The sequence below is a fragment of the Nerophis ophidion genome, linkage group LG04 (assembly GCF_033978795.1).
Source record: "Nerophis ophidion isolate RoL-2023_Sa linkage group LG04, RoL_Noph_v1.0, whole genome shotgun sequence".
NCBI classification, from domain to species: Eukaryota; Metazoa; Chordata; class Actinopteri; order Syngnathiformes; family Syngnathidae; genus Nerophis; species Nerophis ophidion.
In genome coordinates, this window is record NC_084614.1 from 36,115,774 (window position 1) to 36,135,512 (window position 19,739).

The 19,739-nt window shown below is 39.7% G+C and overlaps 1 protein-coding gene across 3 annotated transcripts in view; it reads right to left on the minus strand.

Annotated features, from left to right (window-relative positions):
- Positions 1–19,739, minus strand: part of fam222ba (family with sequence similarity 222 member Ba) — a 157,927-nt gene that overhangs the window by 18,530 nt on the left and 119,658 nt on the right. For all 3 annotated transcript variants that reach the window (XM_061897983.1, XM_061897982.1, XM_061897984.1), the window contains one exon: positions 9,207–9,334. In XM_061897983.1, the coding sequence (XP_061753967.1) occupies positions 9,207–9,288 (82 nt within the window). In that variant the 5' untranslated portion in view covers positions 9,289–9,334. The remainder of the gene's footprint in view (positions 1–9,206; positions 9,335–19,739) is intronic.

Here is a 19,739-nt window from a genome sequence, read left to right on the forward strand (position 1 = left end):
CTTCCTTTAACTGCAGGTAGTGCTTTGATTGTTTTGTTTTTGGCTATTGACTGTATAGCTTTCCATTTTTCCCTACTGGTGTTTTTGTGTTTTTTTGGCAGTCTTCAGTATCCCTGCTACTTCGTTGCGCAAATCCGCTTTGTCGCCTTGATTTGTTAGTTTATGACATGCTATCTCTGTTGCTACGATGAATTCTTCGTATGGAAAGTTTATTGGGGTTGTGGCAAAATTAAGACCGCGAGACAGCACCTTGTTTTCCGTTATAGTTTATTTGCGTTGTGAAAGGTTACATACCCATTTTTCTCTTTTTTCTGTGTGTTCCTCCTCCTTTTTTACTGAGGTTAGCTTCTCAAGTTTTCTGACATGACGGTATTTTGTTGTCTGGAATTCCTTCTCGTGCTCACTTTGTAGATATTCATTCATTATTTGTTCGATTTTCGTGTCCAGGGGGAAACTGTTAGAAAAATTGTGTAAATTGTGTGTGAATTCTCAAAAAACTTTCAGATCTCTTTTATTTAATTGAGTAGTTGAGAGCTGTCCTTCAACCAAGCAAAGTCTTGGGGCATTCCGCTGTGTACGTTGAAATGCGACGAGAGGGGTTTTCTTTTGTCCTCAAAGACCCGCCGAAGCTGAAACCAGGACGAGCCCAAGCCCGAAGCATCATCTTTCTTTTACCAAAAACAATGACTGTTTATATACTCCCCATTCCTGTTTTGCCGAAGCTGAAACCAGGACGAGCCCGGACCCGAGGCATCGTCTTCTTTTGTCTTCAATGTGACCGAAAACAGTGACTGTGTGTATGCTCCCCATTCCTGTTTTGACATGTATTGTTGCGTAAACATTGAATACCTAAATAAAAGAGGAGATGAAAACCTTTTCGCCAGAGCTTGGTGCAGGAACTGTGCAAGGTGTACAGAGGCCATGTCTCTCCTCGGATCTGAGTCCAAATTTAAGTCTGTCTCTATTTGATTCTTTGCCTTTTTGTCTTGTTTAATAGATGTCAACAGTGTTTGAACCTGACATCTTCTTGGTCCTTTGAGCCGGATTCCAACACGTCTGACGATTCCAGCAAGAGTGAGTGAAACCAGAAAGAAAGAAAGACCATGGCCTGATTGAGGAACTGCGTATTCTTCATTTTGGCTGGAATTGAAAGACTGACGGAACAACGAGGACAAAAAGGAAGGAACGCGGAGTTCAGTGGGTACGTTTTAAATTACAAAGAAAGAGTGTGTAACTAAGGATTACGACAAATAGAAAAAGCGTGTAACTAAGAGTTACGGCGCATAGAAAAAGCGTGTAACTAAGGATTACGACGCATGGAAAGAGCGTGTAACTAAGGGTTACGACGCATATACAAACCCTGTGAATCCTAAGCTCTAACAGGTAGAAAGGCCAATATACTGCAGGACAAGTGATTCTGCGAAAACTGAAATATCCGACATAAGCTAAAAATTAAAATTGTAAAACTGAAGAGGCCAAAATACTGCAGGTAAACGGGACCGCGAAAACTGGAACATCCGTGATAGCCATAAAAAAAACATACTGGGGGAGGCAGAGCCCACAATGAATTGAAAAATCTGTAAGCCATATCCTGAGGGACGACTGAGTCCAAAACACAGACCTGAAATGGTCTTTTCAGAAAACAGAATTTTTTCTGTAAACAACAATAACCTAGGGGGCGTCGGAGTCCACATGAAAAATTGAAATATCCGCTAATCAATATACTGAAACGTGTGAATGTGCGCCATAAAATACTGGTGGAGGCAGAGTCCACAATGAATTGAAAAATCTGTAAGCCATTTCCTGAGGGACGACGGAGTCCAAAGCGCAGACCTTAAATGGTCTTTTCAGAAAACTGAAATTTTGTTCATGAAAAACAATAATCTGGAGGGCGTCAGAGTCCACAATTAAAAAATTGAAATTTCCGCCGATCAATATACTGAAATGTGTGAACGTGAGAGTGTGTGGGAGAAATCGCCATTAGGCTATCACTCCATATTAAAGTTGTGAGGAGTAAATAGTGGGTTATTGTGAAAGAATTATTCAAGACACCTCCACTGTGGAACAATCTCAAGTAGAAGCGACGTGTACCACAAAAATAAATTAAACCACTATCTTACAACAAAGATAAGTTCGGCTCTGTAGGGGACGACAGATTACTACAAATTCTCAAAATGGGAAGATTAAAATGGGAAAAGGAAAGAGTAAAAATAAACCTCAAGATGAACTAAAATGTAAAGATTAGAAAGTAATCGAAAAACAGGATCCTGATAGAATCAAATGTTTAAATAAATGGATAAATTATTAAAAGTTTGAGGGACAATTAAAAACAACCAAAATAGTACAATTTAAGAGGCGCCATGAAAGCAAAAACAAAAGGCAATCTTAAAAAGATGAAAAGGCCAGAGAGAAGGAGAGAGAGAGAGAGAGAGAGAGAGAGAGAGAGAGAGAGAGAGAGAGAGAGAGAGAGAGAGAGAGAGAGTAAGGAGGGTGAGAAGGTGTTATATTGCAGAAAGGTGAGTTAGGACACTTCAACAGGCAGAAGAGAGAGACAGAGGAAAAAGTAGATATAAGATGGTTAAAAAAGGCACATTAGAAGAATATATAAGCCATGCACTCCATGTGGAAAAAGTAGTGAAAAAGAAAAAGAAAATAGTAGACAACAACAACAGCGGTTACACCCGACTGCATGTTGGAAAAAAGATGAAAAAATTAAAAAAAATAACAAAGTAACTCAGCATGACTGTTAAAAGACGACACCAATTAGTCATGTTGTCAGCGTATGCCATTAGTGGTAATATCGCTGCAAACTTGTTTGTTTGTTTGTTAATGTGTGTTTAAATGTGTATCTTTTCAGGTACAAATTGTGTAAAAAACCCCAAAGGTTCAAATAAAAATAAAATAGGTTAAAAAATAAAAATAGGTTCAAAGAAAATAAAAAATAGGAGAAAATCTCAAAGTGCTAAAGTGAGATAAAAGTAAAAATAGATGGAAAAAATGAGAAGAAATCAATAAGATTTAATACAAAATGGAATAAACTAATGCGTACGACAGAGATAATGTGGGGGTATTGAAATAAGAAGAAATTGTAGACTGAAGATATACATGTATGTTTGTGTATATAAATAGCGCTGTTATATATGCAAATATATATATGTATATTTTTAAAATAATGGAACAAATAAAAACTTAGATTAATAACTATAATAACAGTTGATAAAGTGATATACACGTTTATTAGCTGAGGAAAGAAGAGGAAAAAAAAAAAAAGAAACGCTCTTCAAGTGTTGCTGACGTCTGCCCTTAGGAGGGCAAGCACGCACTCACACACAACTGTGTGTGCGTGTATGTGTGCGTGTGGTGCATTGGGGGGAGGTGTGAAGATGAATGTTTTACATGTAAGTTTAAAGTAAGTTTAACTTTGAAGTATAGTATAACATTTTTAGGTTAAATTATGTCTTAGACATTTGCAGTACACCATACATCTGGGTGTTGAGCTAAAATAAAAAATGAACATAAAATAGAATAAATAAGGAGACATGTCAATTAAAACAACTATCAGTTAACAATAGACAACTATTTGCTTTGAATATTGTTGAATAATAATTGCAAATAAGAATACAAAATAAAAAATATAAACGATTGGAAGAATGTAAATTCTGAGTGTAAAAGTATAGATTAAGTGGCGTATAGACAGTTAGTGAGTTTAAAATGTAACTTTAAAAAAAAATTACATTAAGTAATATGTATAAAATTTGAGTTAAGAGAAAAATAACATTAGCGTTATTAAATCATCGACATAGTGAAGGATTCCAAGTAAGCAAAATAAAAGTCCAATTATGAAAAACAGAAGTAACGTATGTAGGACATTGTCTAAACAAAGATGGACGCACTATTGTGGAAAGTACAAAAACCACAAACAAAGAAGCAAATGAAGTAATATTTAGGATTAATTCATTACTGTAGAAGTTGGATACCAAATTATGCTAAAATAGTAGCTCTGTGAAGTAAATTAACGTAAAAAATTTATGTAGAGTGGAATTCAGAAGCTGAAGCAGCATTCTGTGAAATAAATATATAATAGGATGTGCGGTTGTTACAGCAACGAAAATTGTGAAAGCTATCAAATGACCATCAAATTACTCAATGCAAGATGCAGAATTAGTAACACGAATAAAAGCATGTAAAGTAATGAAAGATCCAAAATGTCACAATATACACAGATAGCCAATACACATTTTCAACAGTGCACACATTTGCATAACACTGGAAGAATATAGGCATGATAACGTCAACAGGAAAACCTGTAAAACATGGAGAACTATTAGAAAAAAAATTTGTAAAAGCAGTACAGCTACTAGCTAAAATAGCAATATGCAAATGTGCAGCACACACCAAAGGAGCAGATGCAGTGTCACTGGGAGGTGTGTTTGCTGACAGAGCAGCAAAACAAGGAACAGAAAAAGAAATACAAATTTCAAATTACAAATTAGTGACATGAATAATGATATACTAAAATATATGCAACAACAAAGTACTCCAAAAGAAAAGGATAAATGAATAAAAAAAAACAGAGTCACGTTGTATAAAGAAGACATCTGTGTATGTCCAGACAATAAACCAATCGTACCAAAAAATCTGTATAAGTGGGTAGCAATTTTGAGCCATAGGTGAACTTATGGCTCAACAGGAGGGATATGACTAGCCTCATATAGAAGTACTATACTTCCTATAGTTTAATTCATATAAAAAAAAAAAAAAAATTGTATACGACATCTATGCATTGATTTTATTGAACTAAATAAGAGTGAAGGAAAACATTATTGTCTGGTCATAGTAGATGCATTTTCAAAGTGGGTAGAAATATTTCCTAAAGGAAAAGCAGATGCGCTAACAGTAGCAAAAGCATTATGTAAAGAGTTAGTAAAAATGTACAGTAAATGAACCTTACAAGTACAACAGGACTAACACCATTTGAAATAACATTTGGAAAATCTTATTAGCTACCAAAATTTTGAAAAATCAATGAAAAGAAAGCATTGGCATTATCCAAGAGGGGAGAGAAGTTGCAAACAACTAAGACAGAAGTAAAGATAGTGAAAAGACCAAGCTGAGTACGCTTAGCACATTGTAAAAAGGTCATATAATGGGGAAAAAAGTATTTGGGATTGTAGTTGTGTTATCAAAGGTTTGTGTTGTATGTAAAAGCCCAGAAAATTACTCAAGATGAGTCAAAAAAGGTTTAATTGAAGTAATGAGCAAAACAAAATTAACCTTGTAGCTAAAGACACAAAACAGAAACCAATATTTGATAAATATGTAAAAAAAAAAAAAAAAAGCTAATTATACCTGCATTGACATGTACAACAGTTAGGAAACTTATCATAAGATAACTGATTACACATATTAAATGTATGAATATTTGGTCAAGGATTGTTAACACGCCTGAATAGTTTTGATACTTGAACAGTGGAAAATAACTAGACATGGTGTAAACTGGCAAAGTGTTGTAGATCTAACTTGATCGATGCAATGGGTGTCCAAAGAAGTGTATCTGACAACTATAAATTGATAAATAAAGTTGTAGCTGGATTCGAATCATCCGTCTACTGGCTGTGTACGATTAATAAGAATGTTGACGCAATAAACTATGTCCATTACAACGTACAGAGATTAGGAAATTGGACACAGGCCAGACTTGAAGCCGTCGCTGATCAACTCGCCGCCACCTCCATTATGGCCTTTCAAAACCGTATGGCGCTGGACATGTTGTTAGCGGAAAGAGGGGGTGTGTGAATATTTGGTGAACAGTGTTGCACGTTCATACCAAACAACACTGATGCGGAAGGTAGCCTGACCAAAGCACTGGAAGGCCTTCACACCCTGAACGGTAAAATGAAAGAGCACTCAGGCATAGATACGTCTATGTGGGATGGGTGGATGGACGTGTTCGGCAAATACAAGTCCTTGATATAATCAATTCTAGTATCTATGGCCGTGTTTGTAGCAATACTGACGTTGTGTGGATGTTGTTGTATTCCCTGTCTGCGTTCTCTGCTTAACTGTCTGATTACCACAGCGATTAGCCCAGCAGATGATAAAGCTGTTCAGATGCACCTCCTGGTGGACGATAAGGAAGATGAATCTGATGATGGGGATACCTACCTAGATGATGTTCCTGATCTGTTTCCAGACCCGAGTAACGATGAGAGAAGAATTGATGTTGAACTATGAGTTTAAAGATAATTGGCCCTAGGGAAACTAACCATTAACTGAAAATCGCAAGAAGTAGTTATTGGGGATGATGAGAATCTGGGGAAGTTATTTGATAAACAGGAGGGAAATGTTAGAAAAATTGTGTAAATTGTGTGTGAATTATAAAAAAAACTTTCAGATCGCTTTTATTTAATTGAGTAGTTGAGAGCTGTCCTTCAACCAAGCAAATTCTTGGGGCATTCCGCTGTGTACGTTGGAATGCGACGAGAGGGGTTTTCTTTTGTCCTCAAAGACCCGCCGAAGCTGAAACCAGGACGAGCCCAAGCCCGAAGCATCATCTTTCTTTTACCAAAAACAATGACTGTTTATATACTCCCCATTCCTGTTTTGCCGAAGCTGAGACCAGGACGAGCCCGGATCCGAGGCATCGTCTTCTTTTGTCTTCAATGTGACCGAAAACAGTGACTATAAGTATGCTCCCCATTCCTGTTTTGACATGTGTTGTTGCGTAAACATTGAATACCTAAATAAAAGAGGAGACAAAAACCTTTTCGCCAGAGCTTGGTGCAGGAACTGTGAAAGGTGTACAGAGGCCATGTCTCTCCTCAGATCTGAGTCCAAATTTAAGTCTGTCTCTGTTTGATTCTTTGCCTTTTTGTCTTGTTTATTAGATGTCAACAGTGTTTGAACCTGACAGAAACGTTGTTTGAATCCACTCCTTTTCTCGGTTAACTGCTCTTAAATGATGTTGATCTTTTTCAACGTGCATTGTATTCTTTCTCTCACCAAGGCATTTCGTGCTTTTTTTTACAATTCGTTGCGCGTTCATCGTCGGAATTGGGTTTTTGATCCCCAAGCTTGTTGGAACAACTCCTTCATCTCGGCAACATAACGTGAATCTCAGGTGATTGCGGAAGCGGGGCAGTTTGTGTTCCAGTTGTTCCAAACAACGGAATTCTTTGACACTACACTGTCCATGACTTATACGTAATATGTTGAAGAGGTTCATTTAGCCTACTGAAATGTATTTATAAATGGTTGATTTATACAGGCGATTAAGGTAAAGTGTTGTACCTGACAAGTTTCGGCTACCTTGCTTCTGCAGCCTTCATCAGAGGTGTCACGTGATGTCTGTGACAACATCAACAGGGATGAAGGAGCATATCAACTATCCCACCTGGGACACAGTCCTGCAGGGCCGCCCCCGGCCGGTTGGTAGACATCCAGATGACAGGGGGCGCCCTGCCCTACCCCCGGCACACACCAGGGGACGCCGCCATCCCACCACTTCAGGTGGGATGGTACAATACATATAACACGTCACAGACAACGTCACGCTAACATCACGTGACACCTCTGATGAAGGCTGCAGAAGCAAGGTAGCCAAAACTTGTCAGGTACACCACTTTACCTTACTAGACTGTATAAATCAACCATTTATAAATTCTGCAAATCGTCCAGTCTAGCATGATAGCCAATTAAACTCTGATATTACTGTGTTGTTCATCTATTAATGACCAAACTTTATCATGTGAACAACGAGATTACGCTCAACATATAAAACTCCCTCCATGAATGCGTCCATACATCTGAACACATAGCCCATGTCTTCTTTGTTACATTTACCTGAACATCATTATCCAGCACCATCTGCTGGTCACATTGTGTATCACAGTCAGTTTAGCAGCATATCATGACATCCTCCTTTCTTTAAACCTTTGATCATACATCCCATGCAGAAGGCAACTTGATTAGAACATCTGCTCTAATAGACATAGCTGCTGTAAAACAAATGCATACATGTCATAAGGATTATTCAAATTAGTTTTTTTAACAATACTTTTTTTTACCTATAATTTCATTATATTATTTTTCTAAAAAATATATATCCACAATCTGCGATGAGGTGGCGACTTGTCCAGGGTGTACCCCGCCTTCCGCCCGATTGTAGCTGAGACAGGCGCCAGCGCCCCCCACGACCCAAAAGGGAATAAGCGGTAGAAATGGATGGAATGGATATATATCCACAATATACAGGTTATTTCTTTACAGATTATTACTTTTCTTAATATGATGCTCAGAACTTTTAAATGTGGGTAAAGAACTTTTAAATGTGGGTAACACTGGAGTAGCATCATTTAAATTAGTCTGCAGGTGTCCAACACAGTTCATCTGTGGGATTGTGTCAGCTTAAAACATAGCATTACTTCCATCATCATCATCTTCATCAATCTTTTGGAATGTATTTTTGGTTTTCAGAAGGCTTTGACAGTTTTTTCTGAAAACGTACTGGCACAGCTGCGAGACAACTTCTACTGTGACCAGTATGAGCAGGAGCACCTCAAAATTGCCAAAAAAGTGCCGTTCCGCTTTATGGAAACTTATCAATGTGCATAACAGTCCCGGAAATGATTCAAATGATCAAAATACGGTAAATATTGAACATATTACACATTGTTATGAACGTGTCTGTTACTACATTACATATAGACTTGCATTGTGTATGTAAAATGTTGCTAGAGGGTTTTGAAGTTGTTTTAGAGGGCTTTGCAGGCTACAACGGTGACTCCCATCTTTCAAGCACTTGTTATCATCTTTAATATGGTAAATGAAAAAGATGTGTGTTCTTTTCTCTCATAAGGATTGTGAATGTATTTAACCAAACATTAACTTTGCTGTGTGGTATGGGTGACAAAATTGGTTTCCTATCTAACATAGTATCTCACTCATCAAGATATCATGCAAATACAAGCAAATGCAGAGGACCAATAAAAAAGAAAAAGGAGAAGGATGAAAATGTTGCACGGTCTGCACTTTCAACACACCTGAACCAGACAGACCTGTCATTCTGTAACAAGATAATCTCATTGTGCTACAAATAGGAATCAGTACCAAGGCGAGCATGAATATGGGATATCAGCATTGGAACAGACTGGTTTGTTGTGTGGGCCTGTGCTGGGAGCTCATTTTGTCCGCACCGCACTACTTACATTTCTGAGGTCCAGTGTTCATCTGCGTGTGGGGGAGAAGCTGGAGGGGGAGGTCACCTGGCCCTGGCAGACAGGCCAGCATTTCACACGGACACTAATGCAACATGGGACACACACTTCTCCTTACACTGCAAAGGGAGAGTAAAACAAAGAGCCTGGTGGTTAGTTTGCTTAAGGATACTGATGCAGTGCTTTTATTTCGAGAACGCAAACACCTTAACACAAGGATATTAAAAAAAATAGTTTTGGGGGCTAAGGACTAGGGGGCTGGACCTCTCCCTTCACTATTATTCTTATTTTGTACTTTCTGAGAACCAACATCCTGTACAGTAGACATGTGAACCCAGTGTTCCATGTTTGCAAGCAAGGTTAAAACGTTGATGCAGGGATCTTCCCCCCTTCCCTCCCACCACATATCCCCCCTTAGGAAGTCAAAGTTCCATTACACAGATTCACACTTGCAGTGACATTTGATGCCACTAACAACCTGAATTAAACATCACGCTTCTGAGGTACAGTGAGCCCAAGGGTCTGTGGCTTCAAATGAAGCATTACCATTTTGTTGCACTGTGTGTTAGTCAGTTAGTAGGAACCGGTACCTGCCCTTTACCTCCTTGTTCTCGCTAGACCACAGCAAATTAATGGCTCCTGTACACTTGAAAAGGACACATTTAAGAAACCCGCCGCTGACAAGGTAGTGTCTGATCGATACTAGAGTCTCGCAAGCATTTGTTTTGGAGGACAATGAAGCTGGTCCAGGATGGAGTGCAGATAAATAAATAAATGAGGCTACAGCTTCAATAAATGCCTGCCACTCTGTGCAATAACCCTGATGTAACAGAATGGGGGAAACGTTAGCCATGCTCCACTTGGCTTACCGCTCTTCTACAAACAACACAGATGCTTGCTTAATCAGCACTAAAGAACAGTCAGGGAGCAAATTAGGTCTAAAGAGTTGGTGCCCTCTTATTTTACTACGCGGCATCAGTTGAATGCGGAAAGTATGTGCAGACAAACAACTTCCATGAGGAGAGGCAATTACCCACAAAACGGCCTTGGCATGCTCGTCTGCCACGGGTTGATGGCTTAAAAGTGTCTCACTCGTCTGCGAGGAGAGAAGACAGAGGGAAGGGTGACAAAGTGAAACAGAAAGAGGTGGAAAGATGCAAAGGGCAGGTTGCAGGTTTCGGAGGGTTGGGCTATTGCAGAGGGGGAGAAGTGGGGTAACTGAACTTCTTTTAAAAAGCAGGACCTCGAAAAGGTCAGGTTGACAGCTCATTTAAATCCTCCCAGTGAGAGGAGGGGGAAATGCCTTAATGACGCTGCCACCTTCTACACAGATACCTGAGGGCGTTGCACCTTGGGGTGCTGCAGGGGCACATCAGTAAGGTGGGGGTGGGTGTCAGGAGATATGGAGTAAATGCTAGATTGGTGGGAGGGAGGTGTAGCTGCTGTCTTGTGATAGAAGTGAGGATTTTGGTTAGGGCATTTGATTCCGCATGCCCCTGAGCCACCTCATCTTCCCCTCCCGAGCCCTGTGATTTACAGCCTGGACCACCATATGGCAGCAATCCCTGCTCTCGATTCACTATGTCACTATGTATTAATTTTAATTGGTCTGATATGTTATTCTTTTCCCCTTAGCCTTGGAAAGAGTTTAGGTACACAGCGCCTTGATGTCAGCAGGCAGGATTTCCACCTCTCATTTATCATGTTGCCAAGATTTCACATAAAGATATAACTGCAATCTCTCTGACAACAACTGGGGGCTGGGTTTGGAAAAAAAATAAACATATCAAATACCTCGCTGCTTTTGCTCTGGTTTTCAAAACTGAAAATTGTGACACGCCAGTTTGATTTATGTGATGGGTAATAAAATTTCAGAGCCAATTGTACCGCACTTGAGCACACTTCACACTCATGTCCACAAGAATATGGATGTTTTACATAGGGGTGTCGAATTCTCGTATTAGTTGCAATTAATTAATTACAGTCATTTTTAGATGTTTAATCGTATTACTAAAATGTTTTATCTCTAAGATTATTTAGCTAAGGGAGGAGCAGTGAGCAATGAGCTTCTCCTGTAAGATGAGTCGAGTCGTCTTTTGTCCGCATCAGAGACTCTACTTGGGTTCTTGGCTCGATGAAGGTGTTACAAAAACTCACCAATAGCACCATTGGTAAAGGTAGAATGATAGTTTTTCTTTGTAAGAAGGAGTTTGTTTATCACCGAAGCAGCTCAACCACAGTCAAACTGCAGGAACAGCTAACGTTAGCAACAAAGTGGTTAGCAAGCCAGCAAGCCATAGCATGAGCTTTTCACCAAGCTAAACTCAGAGTATACACTCTATATCAGCAAATCTATTTCTCAGAATCTATGACCTTTTAGACCAGTTTATCTGCAACTTTTTTGCTCTGTCCCCCCTCTTCTGCCTGGAGAAAAAAACAACAGGTGGCCGTAGATCATTTGTGGAGACAAACCAGTATGGATGAAGTGCTAGCTGACCCGAATTGTGACCCAGGGTGGACCACTCTTCCATGCACAGCTGCGGGCTGACATGGCTAAGCCCGGGAGAATATTCCCCTATGACTATCTGTTGGCTTCCCAATGGACTGGACTCCCACATTATCTATTTATTTAACAATTTTATAATTATATACACTCAACATCCCTTGCAGTTGAAATGTAAATAGTGACAGCGGGCTCCTTCCACCATATAAATATTTAGAATGCCTAAAAATATGAGTGGGAATACAAAAATCAGGGAAAGTATAGTTATACAGCACTACAGAATTGATGGCTAAAGAAGCACTAGGGGCTGCTAAAGAGAGGGGGAGTTGCGCCCAAATCCAGTCATAATTGAATGGCATAGTGTAAGTACTCCCCTTTTGAAAGAACTCACAGACATCAACTCACTACAGGTGAAAATCAGCCACAAGGCCATCAATTCGCCCCCTTCTTGTGTTCCCCCACAGCGCCACTGAATGTCAGAAAGCGATGCAGTGAGGAGTGCGACGGCAAAGGTCAGCCTATGGTAATGTCCCAGCTGACACGCTGCCTTACAGTGCAAAGATGGGAGGGAGAGGAAATCCAAATGTCCGTAGCAGCACCACTGTTAAAGCTACTTGTACATATTGGGCACACACACACACTGACATTTTTAACAGCGCCAGACTTGGGCATGATTCCCTCTGCCTCCTCTTTGCTGACCTGCACTCACACAACTCTAAGGCATTTGAGCTTCGACCCATTTGTGCATGTCATCACTAAAGTTAAAAGTTAAAGTACCAATGATTGTCACACACATACTAGATGTGGCGAAATTATTCTCTGCATTTGACCCATCACCCTTGATCACCCCCTGGGAGGTGAGGGGAGAAGTGGGCAGCAGTGGTGCCGTGCCCGGGAATCATTTATGGTGATTTATGGTGCAGTGTATTACTGCAACTTTCTAACTGTGTAGCTTATTCCCAATTGTTATATAACTATTGTGCAAAATGGTGGTTATCATTAATAACTGGTTGAATAATAAATTATATGGCACATCGGCAGCATGCTTGCATGTGTCCGTGTGTGAGCGAGCGCAGAGGGCTTTGACTTTGTGTATTTTGCAAATAGGTGGCTATTAATAACTGGTGGGAAGAATGATCACATTAATTACAATTGCACTCATGAACAAATTATGTATGCAGACTTCACTTAGCAGACTCATTCATACAAGTAACTAAGCTAGTGTGAATGAATATCATGCGGATTCATTTGTTTACATCATGTGGTTAAGTACTGTTCTGCTTTGCCTCGGTACAGGTTGGAACTAGCTAAGAGTGGGTATCGGATCCGGTACTTTTTTTCTGCCAAAGAACGAATCCCGCTAGTCCAGTGGTTCTTAACCTTTTTTCAGTGATGTACCCCCTGTGAACATTTTTTAAATTCATGTACCCCCTAATCAGAGCAAAGCATTTTTGGTTGAAAAAAAGAGATGAAGAAGTAAAATACAGCACTATGTCATCAGTTTCTGATTTATTAAATTGTATAACAGTGCAAAATATTGCTCATTTGTAGTGGTCTTTCTTGAACTATTTGGAAAAAAAGATATACAAATAACTAAAAACATTGAAAAATAATCAAGTGATTCAATTATAAATAAAGATTTCTACACATAGAAGTAATCATCAACTTAAAGTACCCTCTTTGGGGATTGCAATAGAGCTCCATCTGGATTCATGAACTTAATTCTAAACATTTCTTCACAAAAAAAAAAATCTTTAACATCAATATTTATGGAACATGTCTACAAAAAAAATCTAGCTGTCAACACTGAATATTGCTTTGTTGCATTTCTTTTCACAGTTTATGAACTTACATTCATATTTTGTTGAAGTATTATTCAATAAATATATTTATAAAGGATTTTTGAATTGTTGCTATTTTTAGAATAGTTTAAAAAATCTCACGTACCCCTTGGCATACCTTCAAGTACCCCCAGGGGTACGCGTACCCTCATTTGAGAACCACTGCACTAGTCCACTAATTCACGTAAATCCTAAAGTTTCCATGTTGTGGTACCTGGAGTTGCGTGTGACGTTACAGCCAGACGGTTGTAATACGAATGTAGCAATAAACTGTATTAATGATATAACGACAGTAAAACTCTCCACGGTTAGTATTACAGTTTTTACGGGCGGTATAGCTCAGTTGGTAGAGTGGCCGTGCCAGCAACTTGAGGGTTCCAGGTTCGATCCCCGCTTTGGCCAATCTAGTTACAGCCGTTGTGTCCTTGGGCAAGACACTTTACCCACCTGCTCCCAGTGCCACCCACAATGGTTCAAATGTAACTTAGATATTGGGTTTCACTATGTAAAAGCGCTTTGAGTCACTAGAGAAAAGCGGTATATAAATACAATTCACTTCACTTCACATCACTAAATAAAATAATCGAAAAACCGTGATTAATAACAGCAGTTTGATATACTCATGGACTGACTGGCGCTCGATCGCCAGAAAAACCACCTATATGAAAACAAAAGACATAAACCTATTTCCCCACTAAGAAACAACATACCTCATTCTAAACTTGTATAAACACATTGCTGTCTGAACACCTAAGCTATTCAATTGTGCACATTGAACCTGAAAGTTGTGCTGTCAAAGAGTAGGACAACTAAAGAGTGAATGCCCACCAGAAATATTAAATAATAATTGTATTTGAAACACACTTTAGATTTAAATAAGTCTTAAAGTGGGCAACACAGCGGTAAAGAGGTTAGTGCCGGTGCCTCACAATAATAAAGTCCTGGGTTCGATCACCAGGTTTGGGATCTTTCTGTGTGGACTCCGTGGGTTCCCTCCAGGTACTCCAGCTTCCTCCCACCTCCAAAGACATGTGCCTGTGGATAGTTCAATAGCCCACACTAAAATGTTTAGAGTGTGTAGATTTGAGTATGAATGTTGTCTGTCTGTTTGAGCCCTGCGATGAGGTGGCAACTTGTCCAGGGTGTACACCGCCTTCCGCCAAAATGCAGCTGGGTTAGGCAACAGCCATTACAGCGACCCCGAGAGGGACAAGCGGTATAAAATGGATGGATTGAAGTCTTAAAGTGCTTAAATGCTAACATCCAAGACGGCGGCGCCCGGACGGGCTGCAACATCGCGGAGCTCTTGCTAAGGATGGAACATTTGGCAGAAATACCGGACAATTCTGCAAACTTCATGGCTGGCTCACATCGTGGTCACTCCGTGATCACGTACGACCGCCAGACACTTCTGGATGTGGACATATCGAGCCGTTTTGGACTGATAGACGCGTGCTTGCTAGACCTGCTAACTAGCATGGGAATACTTCGGCGGCTACATCCAGCGGCCTGTGAAGCAGGGGAGTATAGTAGCAGCGGGGGCCGTCTACGGAGCAGACGCCAGCGGTGTGATCGGAAACGCGGATGTCGAGCGGGGGTAAAAACAAAGCAGAAGGCTAATCCCCACAGAACACCACTTCCCTCCATCCTGAAGCCGGATTTAAATGGAAGATTTGTGCTAAGAACAGACTCTAATTGCGGAAAGAAGAAGAAATTGGCGCAGAGTGACTGAGATTCTGTCATTGAGAAGAAAAGGGGAAATCATTTTTACCGAGTACTGGACAAACACTCACCTCCATGGAGTTGTGCCAGCACTCTATACACGGCAGCCCTGCAAAGTGCACTGTTCTGGGAATCACGGCCACTTCAAACTACCAAACTAACTCCAAAATACAGAGCAGAACATTTCCTAAATGACTTTTACATGGCAGGTGATGTTTTTTTGCAAATATGATGATTGTCGCCATAAAGCGGTGTGAAAAACACCTGCTACTACTGCAGCCAGTTGTGCACGTGACCACCAATTAAACATCTACATTGGTAAGTCCATAATAACTTGAAATCTTCTAATACTACAGTTGGACTACTGTAGTGTTATAACGCCTCTCTACTTGATTCACAGCTTTCTTTTCTCTATATTTAATTGTTGCTACTTGAGCAAACAGCTTTTCCAAAAGTGTTTTGTTTACATCTTCGTTTCTTAAAGTTTATGGACTGCAATGCACTGAAGTTAGTAATTCCACTATTTGTTCATAATTAATACAGGGACTAAAAGAACATTGTTCTGACCAGATATATGATACACAAACTTTTTACCCACCATGCAAAGATCCCATCTTCATCGAACCGTATCGGACTGAATCGCATTGCATCAAATCATCCATCCATCCATTTTCTGCCGCTTGTCCCTTTTTGGGGTCGCGGGGGGTGCTGGAAACTATCACAGCTGCATTTGGGCGGAAGGCGGAGTACAACCTAGACATAATGTTTTAAAATTTATTGTTAGTGAATCGTATCGTAACCCATCTATCTAGATTCATATTGGATCGCCATTTACAGTGAAGATGCACACTCCTAGTATCTGATCTATTCTAGAGTGATCAGATAGATATTTTCATTTTCGTTCTTGTTTTTGTTAATGTTTACAAATTCAGGGAATAATTCTGTGGACACAGGAGGACTTTGATTTTTTTTCTAAATGAGTGATAGGAGTTTTTCCAGTTGTGTTTAGTTACTGTGTACAACTGACTTAAGTGTTGAGAAAATAACACAACTGGAAATTATGCGATATGTTATTTCAATGTTATTGTTATAATCTAGGAGCCTTCAAAACCGGTTTTGAAATGGTTTTATCATCATTTTCATAATAAAAAAAGTATATTTTGATATGTATCGTAATCAGAGGAGACTGCAATACTTAATGCAAAATAGATTTTAGGCCATATCGCCTATCCCTGTTCTGAACCCTCCAGCCATCAGCCCCACAGAAAAAGAAAAGGCTTAGTAGTCTTTGTGATGCAGAAACACAGGCCGTTCTTTCCTGTGTGGAAACTACATCTGGTGGGGACTGGGCCTGAGCCAGCTGAGCTGGCCTATAGCGCAAGGACTGGTTCAGGAGTTTAGCCAGGCATCTCACACTATCAGCCTCATGCAGACAGTCGGCAAACGGTTCTCAGTCGGCAAGTCGCCATCGGCTACTTACAGAAATATAAAATCATGCAAATAAATGTGCCGCTTGCATTTTGGCCAAATAAAAGCGAAACAACAAAGTACGACTTAAGCAAGGGATGTCTTGTGCTCTGTCAAACTGTTCCCATAAAAGCTGACCTATTTTCTTCTCCTTATTGTAAATAAATAACAAAAACCTAATTAAGTAAACGCTTAAAAAGAGAAGAAACATCAGAGGTAAAAGTCGTTCAGGAAATAAGATCAACTGACTCCAGGATCATGAAACGGGAAATCAAACCGAGAAATATGTCAGCATTTCTAAAGAATGAAAGCAGAATAACTTTAGCATAATCACATACCCGGCAATAACAACACAAAAAGGTGAATAAAGGGTCTTTGGTGCAATATTTGCAGCTTTCCATACTAATTAAAAGCTAGAGTAATTAGGACAACCAAGTAACCATGTTGTTCAGTGCTTGTGCTGGAGAGAAGAATGGTGGGGAAAGCAGGCTGATGGTTTTTTAATTGCATGTTTACCCCCAGGTTATGGGTCTGAAATAGAGCTAAGAAAAAAGTAGAAATTCAATACAACTTGAGTGTGTTGATTCTCCCGGGGGCAGAAGGAGAAATTACTTTTCTTGCGAACCGGCTACGAAAAACAGGAAATAAAGAAAGAAAAGGAGCAGGAGAAAAAACAAAAATAAAGGAAAAAAGAGCTTTGGCTTCTGAGCAATGTTAGGAAGAAATTACACATTGCTACGACCAAAGTCAGGCTTTTCAAACAAAAGTGCTTGAAAACAATTGCTAGCTGCTACATTAGTAGAAGGCCTCAGCAGCAGGATGTAGTGTATGCAGTCTTACACATGGGCTCAATTCTCCCTTCCTCTCCTAGCCACATAGCAGATTCGCGCGTCAACCCCTTTTGCTTGTACCACTGATTTTGTTAATGATGTATTTCTGCACTTTTCACAATATTTGTTGATTATTCTACTCTTTTTTTAGTTGTTCTGATAATTTCTATTGTGCAAGGAGGCGCGTGTCTGTCATTAATTACCTTTAAAGGAGCATCAATTTATTATGCAAAGGGTTTAATTGAAGGCCAATGACAGTTATGTGTGTTTAGATTTTTTGATTATTTTGAGTCAATTTATTTCTACCGCTTATTCCCTTTCGGGGTCGCGGGGGGCGCTGGCACCTATCTCAGCTACAATCGGGCGGAAGGCAGGGTACACCCTGGACAAGTCGCCACGTCATCGCAGGGCCAACACAGATAGACAGACAACATTCACACACTAGGGCCAATTTAGTGTTGCCAATCAACCTATCCCCAGGTGCATGTCTTTGGAAGTGGGAGGAAGCCGGAGTACCCGGAGGGAACCCACGCATTCACGGGGAGAACATGCAAACTCCACACAGAAAGATCCTGAGCCTGGATTTGAACCCAGGACTGCAGGAACTTCGTATTGTGAGGCAGACGCACTAACCCCTCTGTCACCGTGAAGCCCTTCTATTAGACATGTCATTTGTAATTAAGAAAGGCTAGGAAGCAATAGCATTACAAGTAAGAATGTGCCCGTTTTCATGAAAAAGTATGCGATCGGCCATTGCTTATTTAAGCCTTTTAATGCCGATGATGAACGCTGTTTCTGTTTGACTGACTGTATTTAGTTTTGGTCCAAACGCTGATGAGCAACCAGCAGCTAATTATGTATCTTCATACACAGTGTGGAGCCACTCCCCTAAATTAACTTCTATTACGCAAATAAACAGCATTTTCTAGTTTCTTAGAGGGGAACTGGACTTTTGGGGGGAATTTTGTGAGAAAAGCACACATATGGTTTTCTTCTTTTATGCATTCTAATTAGTAAATCAATCAAAAGTCCCGCTTACAATGGTGCCTATGGAAGTCTGTCTATTCTGCCTATAGAAACAATTTGGGAACTGCACTTTTTTGGGGAATTTTGCCCATTGTTCACAATAATTATAAAAGACATGATAAATTATGTATTTTTGTATTGTAACTCGTAAATAAAAGGCAGCTTATGGGAGGTCCTTTATTTCGCCCATAAAACCCAAGAAAAACATCTAAAAAGCGCCAATAAAACTCTACTTACATTTTGTGACTTGAATATTAACCAAGTATTAGTGATTTTGATATTATCAGCGCTAACACGGACAAACAATAGCGCGCAGTGATCACTAGCTTGTGTGCCTATGTTTACATCATTGAGCGGTAACCTGTTTTTTCGCTTCCCTGCTTGTCAAACTTTACTATGATCACCTGTTTTCTCACTTCCCTGCTTGTCAAACTTTACATTATATCATACATCATGCCTCTCACCTGATAGTAGAAGGAGGAGGTAATCCGACAAGTTGGTACACTTTAACAGCCAATTTTGACCCAGCAAGGGCAAGAACAACTCGAAAAGACGCTTGGTTTCATTTCCATTTTCTTCGCGAAGATTAGGAGTCATTCTTCATTTAACAGGAATATATGCAGCTGAGATAGGCTCCAGCACGCCCCGCCACCCCAAAAGGGACTAGTGTTAGAAAAAGGATGGATGGGATAACAAGATCATGTCAGTCGGCATCCTAATGACAGCAGATACTTCACAGTAAGTGATGTTTTATTATGTTTGTTGGGTCTCATGAAGTCTGCAGTGAGAAATAATCAAAAAAAAAAAAGCGAACGACGTGACACGTTTTTTAACTTAATGCGCCACATTAGTTAATTTAAAATGCTTAAAATAAGCAAAATATGCAAATAATAAATGGTATTGTAAATGCACCTGTTATTACATTACATATATCCTTACATCATACATATAAAATTTTAATAGAAGTGTTTGGCCTTAAAAGGCCTTTGTTAGCATAATAAAGTGACTTCCATAGGCTCCATTGTAAACAGACTTTTGATCGCAATTTTTTTTTTACAAATTAGAATGCATTAAAAAAAACATGTGTTCTTCTCTTACATAAGGATTGTGAATGATAAGCAAAATTTAAAAAGTG